General features: G+C 39.7%; 1 protein-coding gene across 3 annotated transcripts in view; it reads left to right on the forward strand.

Annotated features, from left to right (window-relative positions):
- The window catches only part of Tasp1 (taspase 1), a 199,189-nt gene extending 184,286 nt beyond the window's left edge, over nt 1-14,903 (forward strand). For all 3 annotated transcript variants that reach the window (XM_070006733.1, XM_070006734.1, XM_070006735.1), the window contains one exon: nt 13,869-14,903. In XM_070006733.1, the coding sequence (XP_069862834.1) occupies nt 13,869-13,961 (93 nt within the window). In that variant the 3' untranslated portion in view covers nt 13,962-14,903. The remainder of the gene's footprint in view (nt 1-13,868) is intronic.
- Nucleotides 14,904-15,785: the final 882 nt, after the last annotated feature.

A 15,785-nucleotide genomic window follows, 5' to 3' on the forward strand; every position in this document is an offset into this window, starting at 1 on the left:
TTTTTTTTTTTTTTTTTTTTATTTAGTTTTTGGTCAGTCGTGGGGCCTGAACTCGGCCTGGGCGCTGTCCCTCAGCTCTTCAGCTCAAGGCTAGCGACTCACCACTTGAGCCACAGCGCCACTTCTGGCTTTTTTTCTTTTTGCTTATGTGGTGCTGAAGAATCAAACCCAGGGCCTCAGGCATGCAAGGCAAGCACTCTACCACTGAGCCACCTTCCCAGCCATCAAATAGTATTCTTTAAAAAGGTAAAAATCAAAGTTCACAAAATAGAATACTAGGAAGCAGTATTCAAAAGAGGTGGGGTTGGGGTCAAAGGGAAAAGGGTAGACAAACGAAGAGGAAAATAAGGGAAGAATGCAGTCAGGAATCCAATGTAAATCCTACAAAATTAACAAGAGTTAGGGAAGGGGTGGGTAACAGGAGGAGTGAGAATGTTCAAAGGGATGACACTGATCAAGATATGGGAACTCAGTTGTACTTGAAGATAATAAAAAGAAAAAGAAGCTTCTTAATTTATCAATTCACACTTTTATTCAGTAGGGCATACTGAGGGAAAATAAAATGTATAAGATTTCACCAACAGAGATAACAAAATATACTTTTTTTTTTTTTTTTTTTTTGCCATTCCTGGGGCTTGAATTCAGTGCCTGGGTTCTGTTGTGCTCCAAGCTAGTGCTCTACCACTTGAGCTGTATTTAGCTCCACTTCTAGAAGAGTCTCAGAGACTTTCCTGTCTGAGCTAGGTGTGTACATTGATCCTCACATGTCAGCCTTCTGAGTAGCTAGGATTATAGGCATGAGCCACTGGTGCCCAGCAAATTTTTCTTTTCTTTTGTTTTCTTTTCTTTCTCTCTTTCTCTTTCTCTTTCTTCCTTTTTTCTTTCATTCTCTCTTTCTCTCTTTCTCCCTCCCTCATCTTTCTCTCTCCTCCCTCTTTCTCCCTTCCCCCTCTTCCTTTCTCTCTTTCTTCTCTCTCTCTCCTTCCTTCCTTCCTTCCTTCTTTCTTTCTTTCTTTCTTTCTCTTTCTTCCTTTCTTTCTTTCTTTCTTTCTTTCTTTCTTTCTTTCTTTCTTTCTTTTTTCTTTCTTTTTTCTTTCTTTCTTTTTTCTTTTCTTTTCTTTCTCTGTTGTTGTTGGCTATGGGCTTGAACTCTGGGCCTGGGCTGTCCTTCAGCCCAAGGCTTGTGCTCTACCACTTTGAGACACAACTTTGAGACACAGTGCCACTTCTGATTTTTTGGTGGTTAATTGGAGATAAGAGTCTTATGGACTTTCCTTCCTGGCCTGACTTTGAACCATGATCCTCAGATCTCAACCTCTTGAGTAGCTAGGATTACAGGTGTAAGCTACTGGTGCCCAGCAGCATTTTTTTCTTAACCTTAGCTGACCAGTAATAGAGTATGTGGGCTTTATTACAGTTGTTACAAAGGACTGACAGGGAAGGAAGCCTTCATTATTCACTTTACAGTTTGTTTGTTTTTAGACAAGATTTTGCTATGTAGCCTGGGTTGACCTCCAGTTCACTGCCTCTCCGTGCTGAGAGTATAGGCATGCACCTTAGGAGATTTTTGCTATTTAAAAGTCTCAATTTGTTTAGGAGTACAACTTAAAAAACAAAGAATCTCTTTTGTAATTATTTTTTAAATAAGCACTATTGTATTGAATACCTTCGATATTCGGGTACTTTTCTGGAGAAATATTAACGAACAGTACAGACAAACATTCCAGAACCATAAGCTTACATGCTAGTGGAAGAGATAGCAACCAAGATAAGTTACAGCACATATTCTGCCCGGAGACGTGAAATTGGAGAAGGAGTTAGGATAATGTGATATCTTACAAAGAAGGTAATAGTCAAGAAAAGTCTTGTGAAGCTTGTACAAGTGAAGTATGAATATTCTAGGCATAGGGAGCAGGAAGTACAAAGACCATTTAGCTGGTTTTAGTCAGTGAGAGTTAAGCAGTAAGAGCAAGGCTATGTAACCCAGAGCTTTGTCAGGGTTTTCACCTTTCCTTTGACATGGAAGCCTAAGGAGTCATAGGGTCTGACTTAAATGTGAAGTCTCTTCCCGCAGCTGACAGGAAGGAGGTAGGGTAGGTCATCATCACTTCGGAGAGTGATAATAATATCTTGGATTATATCACTTGGTTTATAATAATAACATGGATTATACATCACACAGAATATGAGAAGTGGTTGGCTTCAGTGTTGTAAGACAAAACCAATGGGATCTGCTGAAAAATTAGAGATATATGGGGAAGTAGAAAAGATAATTGTGCCTACAATTTCCACCTAAACCAAAGAGTAGAGTTACCATTTACTTGATTGACAAGAAGGAAGGGGAAGTAGAAAAATACTGGCTTCAAACACATTATTTCTGTAGTACCTGGCTAGCTATCAAATAAGCATGTCCAATAGGTAGCTAGATGTATGTATCTGGAGAGAAAGCGAAGCAGGAGATGTATATTTGGTAGTCAGGAGTAAAGATAAACAGGAGCAAAGGGTTTTGAAAAATTCCCATAGTTCTCCACTGGAGAACCAGCCAAAAGGATTAAGAAGTCATAATCATGACTTCTTAGAAATTAGAGAAGAGGCCAAGGAGATGTAATATTTCTAAATACCAAAGGAAAAAAGTATTTCAAGAAGGGTGATCAAATATATCAGAAGTTGTGCAGAGCCTCTTGAAATTCAGTCTGATTGTGATTTTGCTTTGGAAGGCATTGCTCATCGCTGTAAGATGGGTGTTAGTTAAGGGAAACCCGACTGCCAGAGGCTTAAAGAGAGAATAGAAATGAAGAAACTGAGGTAACTATGTAGGCAACTTTTTCAAAGAACTTTGCTATATATCGAAGTAGAAAATGGAATGGTAATTGGAGGAGATAGGGCTACAGAGTTACATTATAACCTATTTTCCAGTGCAATAAAAAAAAAAAAAACTTCACTTTATGCCTTAAAAAAACCACTTCTCAGATGTTTTCTACAGCTTATTAAATTCTAGGACAATCCAACATTTGGTGGTTGGATGGGTAAGGAAAAAGTTTAGTTTTGGATTCTAATAACGGGCAGTCTTTGTACATTTTTTGGGGGGGTCAGATATCCAGTTGCAGTTGATATTAAAGGAAGGCATTTCTTGACATTTGGGAATAAACTGGCTTAAACAGGGTTGTATAGATTTCTTGAACACAGATGTCTGAATCTTTGTGTGCTCCTGTGCCCGATTAGTTCTCAAAAGAGAGGACTAAAGAAGAGAATTAGGCAGCACTTCCACAAGGTCATTGTCCATGCTTTACCCCACTCTTCCCCACACACAGAACACCCTCCAACACTCAGTAGAAGAACTGCGTGTACAACTCATTTCCCTAACAGTTCTTTGGTATTGGAGACAATAAGAAGTTGGGACTGGGAATGTGGCTTAGTAGTAGAGTGCTTGCCTGGCATGCATGAAACCCTGGGTTCAATTCCTCAGTACCACATAAACAGAAAAAGCCAGAAGTGGCACTGTGGCTCAAGTGGTAGAATGCTAGACTCAAGCAAAAAGAAGCTCAGGGACAGGGCCCAGGCCCAGAGCTCCAGCCCCAGGACTGAGGAAAAAAAAAAAAGGTTAGAAAGTATATGTGTGGTGGCAAATGCCTATAACCCCAGCTCTCAGTAGGCTGAGACAGGAGGATCAGGAGTTGCAGACCAGTTTAGTCTCCATAGTGAGACCCTGTTTCAGCAAAACAAAACCAAAAAGTGAGGAAACAGATGATTTTTGACAAGAACTTTCTTCAAAGAGTATGTTGGTGTTTTTTGTTTCTATGCCTCCCAAATTCTTCACTGACATATCAACTGAGATTCTCAGGAAATAGTCCATTACAAAGATTCATTCTTTATGATAGTTATTTAAACATTAGCCTTTCATTTCTTTTCAAATGACAAGATGCCCTTTTCAAGCTATAGTAAAACTCTTTTATCAGGCATTTTGAATTTTCACCTACTACAAATCATCAGGGTGTTGAGACCTCTATACAAGGTTCTCTACTAATAGGAAAGGAAGCTACTATTTTTACCAACGAAACAATACCCCAGAGCCTCCCCTACAGACCTTAAGGGAGCCCGCCCCCCCCTGCAGGAAGTTATACAGGAATTGAGTCCAACTGAATGAACCTCCCCCTGCAGGGTCCTCTTAGTGCTCCCCCCACCCCCTGAAAAAATGTCTGGAATCCCAAGTCACTTATTTGAGGCCTCAGCTATCCTAACACTGCTAAGATTTACATCATAAAATCTTAACTCCAGAACTCAAACTTCTTACCTACTTAGTTGTTGGAGGTAAATGAACCAGAGGTGTTTATTTAGAAATTTCAAAGCTTAAAGGCTCAAAAAAATGGATAAGATTAAAAAGGGATTGGGTACAAACAGAATAAAAGAGACTGGAAACTATGATGCTTATAAATTAGGGAGATGAGAAGGAACCAACAAAGGACTGAAAAGTTGTGGCCAGAGAGCTGCAGAACCGGGTGCGTATGGGATACAGAAACCCACAAGGCGTGACCTTCCTCTGATGACATTGCCGAGTCCTGTGTGGACATTTTACTTCCATGCTCCTTGTTTACTTAGGAGGAACACAGTCACACCCTCCAGATGGATCTAGAGCAGTAGCAAAGTAAGAAAAGAACTTAGACTAAGAAATTAATTATGAGTAACTGTAACCCCTTTGTACAGTATTTTTACAATAAGCATTTAAAAAAGAAATTATGATTATGATGCTATGTTAAACACTAAGTCCACTCTGCCACATAATTAGGAAAATATAGGAAAAGGTTGGGTTGGGGAGAAGAGTAGTCTAGTTCTAATCCTAAGTGAATTCCACATTAACTATTATTAACATTGCATAATATGATTTTTTTGCACAATTAATACATGGAATGACATATTCGTTTTTAATTCCATAGTTAATACAAAACATTGTTCCTCTTAAAGTATTTGGGGAGAGGTGTTAAGCTCAGGGCTTTGTGTTTCCTTAGCCCCTTAGCTCCGTGTGTGTGTGTGTGTGTGTGTGTGTGTGTGTGTGTGTGTGTGTGTGTGTGTGTGTGTGTGTGTGTGTGTGTGTGTGTGTGTGTGTGTGTGTGTGTGTGTGTGTGTGTGTGTGTGTGTGTGTGTGTGTGTGTAAGCGCATGTGTGCTGGTATTATTTTGCTTTTCCACTGAAAGTCATACCTCCACATCTGGCTTTTTTTTTTTTTGAGTCATACCTCCACATGTGGCTTTTGAGAGCCACATGGATTTTTCTGCACAGCTGGCTTTGAACTTTAACCCTCAGATCTCAGCCTTCTGATTAGCTAGGGTTACAGTCATGAGCCACTGGCAACCAGTTTTGCTTTATTTTTTGAATAAGGTATTGGTTTAGTATTGAAAGACCCCCGACTTCGGGTGTCCCCCATATCAGGACCTCCCTGCCCCAAGCACCAGTCAGACGACACCAGATGCAAAAGGCAAGAGGGTTTTATTTGGGCATGCCCAGGTTCCCAGGTGCACGTGACCTCGAGATCTGCAAGGTTCGGGTCAGTGGCTGGGAACCCCGAGCAGTCCCGGGGATGGTCCTTTTATGGGACCCCTCTGTCCGTTACAGGAGTGCCCGCGCTTTTTCAGCCAGTAAATTTAAAGTGTTACAACCTGGTCTGCACGCAGGCAGCCAATCCTTTTAAAACAAATCATGTGTTTTGGCCAATCACTGTTCGAGGGGGTCCCTCGGTGTACGTGCCGAGTTGTGTGTCTCCAGCCCTTGGTATGAGGAAGTGACCTTTGTCAGCGCCTGTCCTTCGCTCACACCAGGGGGCTGACTGCGGGGTGGGATTAGTTAGTAGGGTGTGGGCTTGTTGATTAACTGGTGAGGTTAGTTATCAAAGGGGGAGTGTGGGGTAATAGAAAAGCAAAGCATGTTACAGAAGCCAGAAATAGCTTGGTTAGATACAAAACTCTGTTCCCCTAAAAAAAGGAGGCTCAGGGCCTGGTTGGTTAGGGAGGGGGTCTTTCAGTATTGGCCAACCTGGACCATAATTCTCCTATTTATGCTCCTATCTAGGTAGAATAACAACTATGCTGCACCATCACACCTAACTTTTATTGGTTGATTATGACATCTAGCAATAGTGATCCTACTAGTCTCTGCCTCCCAAATCATTAGGGTTACAGGTGTAAGCCAGGATTCCTGGTTTAAATAATATTTTAAAGATCAGTATAAAGAGTTTCCACAATCTTAGTACACACCATTATCAATATATTTTCAGCTCTGTATTTCCATATAGCCTGTGTAATATTCCTATTGACTTTTCTTTTGCCTGCCTAAGATACCAAAAGGTAGATCAAGGTACAAGCTTTGTTCCTGTAGAGATGGAAGAACAGGGCCCCAGCAAAAGCTGGAATAATCAGCCTCCTGGGCTCCAAAATAGTGGGCCTTTGGTAGGTGAGCCTCAGATTGCCTTTAGCATACTGTTTGTTCTTAAGGTTTAGGTTGAATCTAAGAAGATGAGACCAATTATAATTAATTCCTAGAAGAGCTAATAGAAAATCTAAAACCTGGGGCTGGGAAGGTAATCCAGTGGTAGATTACTTACCTTGCATGCATGAGGCCCTGGGTTCAATTCCTCAGCAACACATAATCAGACAAAAGCCAGGAGTGGCACTGTAGCTCAAATGGTAGTGTTAGCCTTGAGCTGAAGAGCTGAGGGACAGCGCCCAGGCCCAGAGATCAGGCCCCATGACCAAAATCAACAAAAATCTAAAACCTGGATTCTAGAAAAATGTAGACATGTGGTATTTTTTAATTATTTAAACAACATGTACAGGGACATTCTAATGTAAAATTAGAGTTAAGTCAGAACCAGAAAGGATTCTGAAAATTGAGTCCGTTTTCTTTATTATTACTGTAAGAATGTTGACACCAAGAGATTTAGTGACTATGCAGTTCAGAGACTATTCAGTCGTTTAGCAGCAAAGTTGAGGTACAAACCCCGGCTCTTCGTCTCAGAGTCATGAAGAATTGGCTGTTAAATTTTGTGGCAGTGGCTTTTCTAAGCAGCCCTATTGTGCTCCAAAGATCCGCTTCTCCAGAAGCCTGCTATAGTGAAAGGTGTTTCTCTGAACACAGCTAGATTTAGAATCCATCTTTAGGGCAGGGCTTTGTGGGAGTAAAGAGCGCCCTAAAATTAGAGTCCAGACGTGTTCATTCACATCTCAGTTTTTCCACTTCCTCTCTGACCATAAGCAAACCACATAACCATTCTAGGTCTTGTTTTTTTTAAACCCCAAAAGTAGGTATAGTATACAACTTTCTACCTGGCAGGATATTTTTGAGGAGATTTCATCATGGAAAAGCATTATTGGAACTAAAAGATGATGAAAATATAGGAACTTTTAGTTTATTAAGATTTTGCAAGGAGAACTAGGTGCTGTATCCTACAAAGTGATAATTGCCTCAGGGCAAGATCCATGTGTGTTTCATTCTTCTCTTGCCTCCAGAATATATGCAGGGTAAATATTTACGAAATGGCAGAAAGCTTTTTATCACCTTTAGCAAAGGGAAATATTCATAACCATTCTCCATGTGAGTGGTTTGGGGGGGTAATAGTTACTATAGGGTTTACCACATTCATGTGGGTTCTCTCATGGGGTTTTTGAGCTAAAAATAGGAGAGGACTCTTGTCTGATGTTGTTTGTAACTGAACTCTGGTGTCAGTAAGCAGGGTGAAAGAAAAAACCAAAGTGGCCATGAGACTGGAACAACATGCTGTTCTCATCAGACAGCATTTTAATCATATTTTAAGGTTCTTTGGACATGATATTTATATGTGAGAACAATAGAGTGTTTTGCCCTTTATGTCGTTCTGTTTCAATGTAACAATGAAATGCATCATAATGTTGTCTTTGTGTTTTGTCCCTATTTGCCTGTGAAACTTTCATGGCATATTCACTTTAAATATGGAAAGCGAGGTAGAACTAACATATAGTAATATTACTAACATATGGCATTAATTTCTCATTTGGTTAATATATCTGATTTGTTAGGTTGCACTTGGAGATTGTTTTCAGATTGCTGAGTTAGTTATTACTTTCAATTTGAGACAATAATGTAATAGAAGTAAATACTCATATAATGTATATGAAAGTGAAGCCTGTATCTGAGGATGTGAAAAGAGGGTACTGTAGGAATTCTTTCTCCCAGTCTTCACTTTTCACTTCTCAGTATCACATAGACTAAAGAAGTGATCACCCATCTTCTGGACTATAGCTAGTACATGTTTATTCTATAAAATACATTATTCAAAACCATATTAAGAAAATACATATGAAGTTGTCAGCTAGTAGAGTACATCTGCTTTCAGGATGAGGTCTGAAGACTAAACTATTTTTAGAGTAGTTAACTACGTTCCAAGGTTTAATGCCACACACAAAGAATGTTCAGAATATATTTATATTCATAAGTTGTGTCTCCTTGAAAGGCAGCTCTTGAAAGCAATGGGCAAAAACTTCTGGGAAATGGAGCCGGGTGGCAGTGTCTGTGAATCGCTTCATTGAGAGAGAGAAAGACAGGGACAGAGACAGAGCGACAAAGAGAGACAGAAAGCCCATAGTAGAAACATGCTAGTAAAAGCTAGCCAGACCTTCTCTCTGGAATTGCTTGCTCAAGGTCTATCATATTTGTGCCAGGAAAACAATGTTGAGAGTCACTATTACCACCTCAGATAAGAATTCATCACCTAAGAATGTAAGGTGTATTGGACAGTAGTGTGATCTCATAATCAAATTCACATTGCTCAAGAGACACAGTGATAAATAGAGAATGAAAGCTTAACCCAGACTTGAATTGGTGTTTATTCTATAAAACATGCCCATTCCAGATTATATTTAGAAAGTTTATATGCAGTCGTCAGTTTATGAAGAAAACTAACTCATTTAGGATTTAGCAAATTAAAATACAGCAAAATTAAGAAGAGGAGAAAATAGTGGAGACGAAGTACATCTGTCTCTTAAAAAATACATGATAATCCACAAATAGGGCTTAACATTCTCTTTTCTTATTAGGCTAGACTCCTGCTTTCCAGAGGGAAATTGCTCAGGAAGACAAGCTTGCTCTAGTTTTGTTTTTTCCCCCTGTATTTCTCCTAATGCTGAATTTGCCAAAATTTCTTTAATACAGGACAACACAAGATATCCACCATGAATACATCTCAGCATGACTATTATTTAGATTGCCAGTGCTTCCAGTGGTCTTTTTCTGGAAGAAGATAATGCATTTATTGGAGTATACTTATGTACCATATATGGGTAGATAGTGGGAGATCATGCTTTCTCTGTGTTTTGTAAATGGTTTGGGAAATATGTTGAGAGTTAAGGTCCACAACTTCAATATCATATTTATTGTTTAGTTTACACAAACCTCTTAAAATTTATAGCAAAGTTACAAGCTGTAATAAAAACAATAAAATTGAGAAAAATTAGCAAATGTCAAATTTTCAGTTTTCTCTTCATGCCATGTTGTGCCCTCCATTCAGTTAAAAAAAATACATATTGAGCTCCTGCTACAAACAAGTTATCTTTAAAGTGTTGAACAGAAACTCATGAACAAGCAGAACCAAACTCTGTCCTCACAGAGCCTGTGTTCAGCAGGGTAGAAAGACAATGCATGAAATACTTTAGCAAAGTAGACTGATGATGAAATCGTGCTGAGGAGTATAGGAAGAGGTGATACAGAAAGGCTGATGGTAGTGACATTCAGGTGGGCATCCAGAATACCCTTCCCGAGAAGGTAGCTTTTGAGTAAAGATGTGGAGGAGAAAAGTAAGGGAGGAACATTGAGGTTAGAACGGAAGAACTGTTTGCAGTGAGCACAGCATGGCAGTGGCTTTGACAGGAGCGTGCACACTCCTGTTAGAATGGTAGGGGGCATGCGGGCACGGAGGGAGTAAGGGATATTTAAGGTCCAAACAATTAATGAAGTATGGAACTTAGGGGGTGTTTGTTAGCTTTAACTCTGCATCACTTTGAGGTTTCTCAAGTATGATTTAAAATGTGTCTCCTCCTCCCCCCCCCTGAAAAAAATCTGTGTTTTTAGATCTGTAAATGATTTTCTATTTATGTATGACTGTTTTGCTTCCCCTCAACATTCTTCTATTAGAAGGCAATTTGTCGGCCCTCTGCTGCTATGGTTTCTCTGCATCACCCAAGTGTGTTATTATTGAGTCTTGAAATCAAATCAAGTTGGTATACACAAGGCCCTGAACAGCAAATACTCAATAATTACTAGTGATTTTGTCAGTAGCAAAATAGCAACATCGGGCTAGGAAGGTGGCTCAGTGGTAGAGCACTTGCCTTGCATGCATGAGGCCCTGGGTTCGATTCCTCAGCACCACATAAGCAGAAAAAAAAGCCGGAAGTGGCGCTGTGGCTCAAGTGGTAGAGTGCTAGCCTTGAGCTGAAGAGCTGAGGGACAGTGCCCAGGCCCAGAGTTCAGGCCCACCACCGGACCCCCCCCCCAAAAAAAAAACAAAGAATCTCAAAACAGCAGCATCAGAAATACTGACCTAAAAGTTTTGTCTGTCATCTTTGACCTTACCTTTTGGCATGTAGCTAAGTTTTTATTGAAATATCTGATTCTACGTTTGCATGCCAACAAACTTCTAAAATATAGTTTCCCATTTCTGAGATATCCAAGAATCGGTAATAGAGATTATACTGCATAGTGTTTTGGAGTGTGGCTCTGAATTTGCTTAAGCAGAAATGCGTTGAGACATACTTTCTTTGCAGTCTTACGATTAATGCTACTGCTTTACCCATAGACGTGGGAGCCTGGTAAGTTAATTATCCAGCAGTGTTCACACAGCTAATAAGTGCAGAGCCCTGAGCTGAACCAGTATTGCTAAAGATAATAGCAGCTGCTATGACAAGCAAAACCACCAATAATTGCACAAATACAATATAAATGTAGTTTCTAGTTCACATAGGATGCAAAATTGAGAGCTTTCTTTGGCAAAGGGCTATTGTAACAGTGGTGACATGGGTCCTACACTCTTCCCATCTCAAGATAACCAGAAAGCACAGGAAGGATTTCATAGATCTGGTAAATGGTATTTTTCACCTTAGTCCACTGAGCCAATTTCAGTCATATGACCATACCTAGCTTCAAAGGAGGCTAGGAAGTGTACTGTAGCTGGTTTTCCAGGCAGAAGAAACAATAGCCAAGAATCCCTGGCATTCTGGTTCTGTAGGCTATGCTCAACATGGTGATGCCTGTGTGGATTAACTTTAGAATTGGACATAAAGCGTTGGGTGGTCAGGCATATGTTTAGCCACTAGTGGATGAGCCACCTCCATTCTGTTTTGAAATGCTGTTTTATAAGTCTCTCCACTGCCACATGTTTCCCCCCTGTCATTTGTTCTATTTGTAAATGTCTGCAGTATCTTGCTTCAAATTTTCTTGAACCAAACCCTCAGAATTGTGAAACTAGTAAACAAATTATTTCTGAGATAATTTTGGAATGTGTCTGTCTAGATTTGTTTTCCTGGGGCCACCAAAGTAGGATAATGAGTTAAAAAAGTCTTCCCTTGACTTTTGTGGAGGAACGCAAGCACATCTCCTAAAAGTGGAAGTCTGATGGCATGCAGAGACAGAAGATTAAAATATAACCACTGAATAAAGGCTCTGGACTTTCAAAATTAAGCTGTATATTTGTAGTCCTCCTAAAGACTACAGAAGACATATCACTAAGGTTGCCTTAATTTGATGTCAGTATAACTTGTGGAGGAGATGGGGAAAAACCAGTTGTTTAAGGATACAGGTGGACCTGTTGCAACAATGAGAAGTACAAGTTGTCATGTCCAAAACGAGCTTTACAACATCGGTGCGGGGTGGGGGGGGAAGGGGGGGGAAGGAGAAGGATTGGGATTGGGATTGGGGGGGAGGGGGGAGGCTGGGAAGGGATGTGAAGGGTAAACAAAGGAGGAGGCTGCAATGCTTGGTAAGAAATGTACGCATTATCCTGCCCATGTAATTGTAACTCCTCTGTACAGTATGTTCACAAATAAAATAAAATTAAATTAAAAAAAAAGATTTTTAAATGCCTGGGTATCAGTGGCTCATGCCTATAATCCTAGCTACTCATGTGACTAAGATCTGAGGATTGTGATTTAAAGAGAGCCCGGGCAGAAAGTCTGTGAGACTCTAATTTTCAGTTAACCACCAAAAAGCTGGAAGTGGAGCTATGTCGCAAGTGTTAGAGTGCTAGCCATGAGCACAAAATCTTAGGGATAGCACCCAGGTACTGAGTTCAAGTCCCAAGACCATTATCAAAATGAAGGGGGTGGATGGTAGGAAAGCTCAGCTACTATTTATATTAGATACTAAGTACTAGCAAGATATTTTTTTTCCTTTAACATTGTCACTGAGGAATTCCTAAGGCTAACTGCATTTAGTTGTTTATTGTTTTTGTTTTGCTTGTTTGTTTTGAGATATTATCTGAACTTTGAATAGCCAATTTGGTTTACAAGTTATAGTTCTTCAGGCGGGTTAACCTCAAGGATATGTGTGGCTTAGGAAAAAACAAAACAAAAATAAACAAACAAAAAACTAGTGCTATAAGGCCATAAGATTCTACCATTGTGGAGCAATCTACATCTGAGAAGTCTAAAGCTCCATCTCTAGCGTAACAGCATACTACACTGGATAATGGAAATTTTAGTTAGTCTATACTTTGCAAAGATCCAAGAAGAATCTACTATTACAAACTAGTTTGCCTGATTCATCAAAACAATTGCTCATACTAACCAGAACAGATACTTTGTGTACATAAACAGTATGTCCCAGAGGACATACTTTAGTCACTATCTGCATAACCAAATCTCCAGTTGCAGCTAACAATCTCACACTGTGAATTTGAACTCATTAGGATACAGTCCTTTAAAAAAAACAAAAACTTGTTTAGAGAAATAGATTAGAGAGGATTAGCTAGTGGTCAGGCAGTCCCTCTGTTCTTAGAAGCTTCTGACATTTATCTACCCTTAGATTAAGCCAGATCAAACAAACAAACAAATAAACAAATGGAAAACAAAAAGAGTTCCTGGTGGATGTTGTGACCCTGTGAAACAGTATCTACTGTTTTCCAGTTGGGCCTCCAACCTTGGCCTCCTGTGAACAACATTGTAATGCTCAGACCTATACCATTTCTTGTAAACTGGACATCTTTACTAACCCACCATATCAAGCACCCTCTTTGTGAAGACCCATAGGAATAACTTCCTGACCTCAGTGCCAGTAAGGAGGTCTTTTCATCTGAGAAATGGTGTGGCTGTGATTCTGTTTACCACATGAACAACCTACCTGATCTTGTCCACATGGAAAATAAGACATTAGCCTCATTCCTGTCTTTACTTATTGTGTAAATTCTTATTTTTAGTTTATCTCATTTCCTCATTTATGATAGGGTATTAAATCACCTACATTTTTGTAAGTTAGACCAGTCCTGTAAGGAATTAATTGGGTACTAACATGAGTTAAGTATTCATTTGCTTTGAGCACATACAGGACAAAGATTCATAAGCGCTTTGATTTTAGGAACCCAGTAGTGTGGAGATAACTGAAAGGTGTGAGGTACGTGGCCAGCCTTGGTTTTCTTGGTCACTTACTTCCACATCTCTAGGGGCTGCTGTGTGTTCAGCTCAGTGAATCTTCCCTGAGCAGCTTAAACTAGATCTTTTGGTAGCTAAAAGTTACTATTATCCTGGACTGTGGACATGCAGGAGCAAAATAGCCCTGTTTCTCCAGTGTTTGCTCCACCTTTATCACACGAGGAGGATACTGCTGGTGGCTGTGACACTCTCCTTTCTCCTTCTCTGCAGACTCACATTTCAAGACTCCCTCCTGGCGCAGTGGCCGGACAGTCGGTTGCAATTGAAGGTGGGGTTTGCCGCCTGGAGAGCCCAGTGAACTGACCCTTCAGGCTGACAGTGAAGTGTCTGACAGCTGTTTCACAACCCGAGCCTTTGGGGTTTTTAACTGAAGTTGGATGTTTTATCTTCTTTGTTTATAATTCCAGTCACAACCTTGTGTGTTGCTCGGGACACAAGAGCTGCAATAGTTAGCACCTAGTGACACTTGGGCTTTAGACAGGTGAGCAGAAATGGGGGTGGGGGATGCGAGTGCGTGTATATGTGTGTCTATAGTGTGTGCTTGCTTCTCCCTTAACAAAGAAGAATCTCCTCATTGTGTAACCTAAGACGGAATGATCAAATCAACTTTACAGCAACGTGTGCTTTAACTGTTTACAAGTAAAACTAAAGTCACAGGAATTTTTTTAAGTATTTTATAAAGAGGTACCGACTGTCATTGATATTGTGTCTGAATTGAAGAGTAAAGCTATGTGTTTAAATGACTTGACAGTGCTAGTGCTCCATTTAATAGCAGTAATAAGTAATAAAGTGTTTTTATTTGTCAGTCAGTTTAAATGGACCCTGTGTTGACTTAAACTATGTTCCCATCCCTCAATGGGGCATTTTTCTTTAACAAAGAATGGTTTCAGTGAAACAATCTAGCAGAGAATTAAGGTGAGAACTTTTTAAAATAATAGTCTTATTGATAAAGTTTGTACTTTCCTCAGCTTTTCTAAGCTTAAATATTGTATAGCTTTGAGCTATGTGGACTATATTATGAAAGAATGTGTAAAGAGAACATACAGTAATGCACAGTCCTTAATTTGTGTATAATGGAATGTTATTTACAATGAAACACTGTAAATAAGAAAGCAAAGTTTATGTCAAATTCATATTATCTTTGTTTCTTGTTTAAATATATTTTTAAGATAAATGCACAAAAAATAAAAGAAGCATATTACTGGGTATAGTGTGTGACTCCTCTTCTCAGAGTAATAAATTATCTTTGAGCCCTAGATTGGAGACTTGTGTTTTATTTTCTTTGAAAAAGTCTGCACTTACAGAAATCTTAGCGCTATACATCTTGCTGTCTTATCTATGTGAAGCTATGGTAGACACTAGCAGGATCCAAGTTGTAATTGTCACACGATGGAATTCTCAATATGGAAATCCCTAAAATTTCCATTGCAATTTGATAGAAATAATAAAGGGAAGGAACAGGAGCACTGAGCTTTGAAATGTTTTAGTGGCAGCAAAAGCTCAATGGTTTCAGTTGATGAATTGCTTCTAAATGTTATATTTAGGAATTCTGGAGCCACATAAGAAAACCAAGACTTTCCTTTTGATTTCTTATGTAAGAAGTGGTTATCAAGAAGATACTAAAGATAGACTTGCTCAGGGGGAGGAAGTTTCCCTGCACCATATAATCAGGGCTCTGGGCGGTGACTGATAAAGCCCCAGATGAAATTATACACTTGACATGGATGTATGGCTAAATTATAAAGGAAAGACAACCAAAATGGAGTGAGTGTAAATATGAATGATTTGAGAGTTGCTGATTTATATTCCTCCTACAGGCAATTACATTTGTCTCGCTGTGTTCCTGTAGACAGGTTGGTGCCGTGGTATCTGTTTCTCATTCTTAATGAGGCTGAGAACTTACTAAGAGATGGGCTGGCTGGTGGGGAGTCTTTGGCTTCAATCGCTTTGTTACCTGTTGTCAGGATTTGGGGGGGGGGCTGGGCGGGAATGTAGGGACTGGACTGGATCATATAAAACTATCAGGACACTTTAGAGTCTGAAAATCATCTGACCTGTTCTACCAGGAATGCCATTTCTTTCATCTCCTTTTGATTTTATCCCACTCATATTTAAAACTTTGAGCTT

Source organism: Dipodomys merriami, unplaced genomic scaffold (genome assembly GCF_024711535.1).
Source record: "Dipodomys merriami isolate MVZ:Mamm:240054 unplaced genomic scaffold, mDipMer1.0.p SCAF_7, whole genome shotgun sequence".
Classification (NCBI taxonomy): Eukaryota; Metazoa; Chordata; class Mammalia; order Rodentia; family Heteromyidae; genus Dipodomys; species Dipodomys merriami.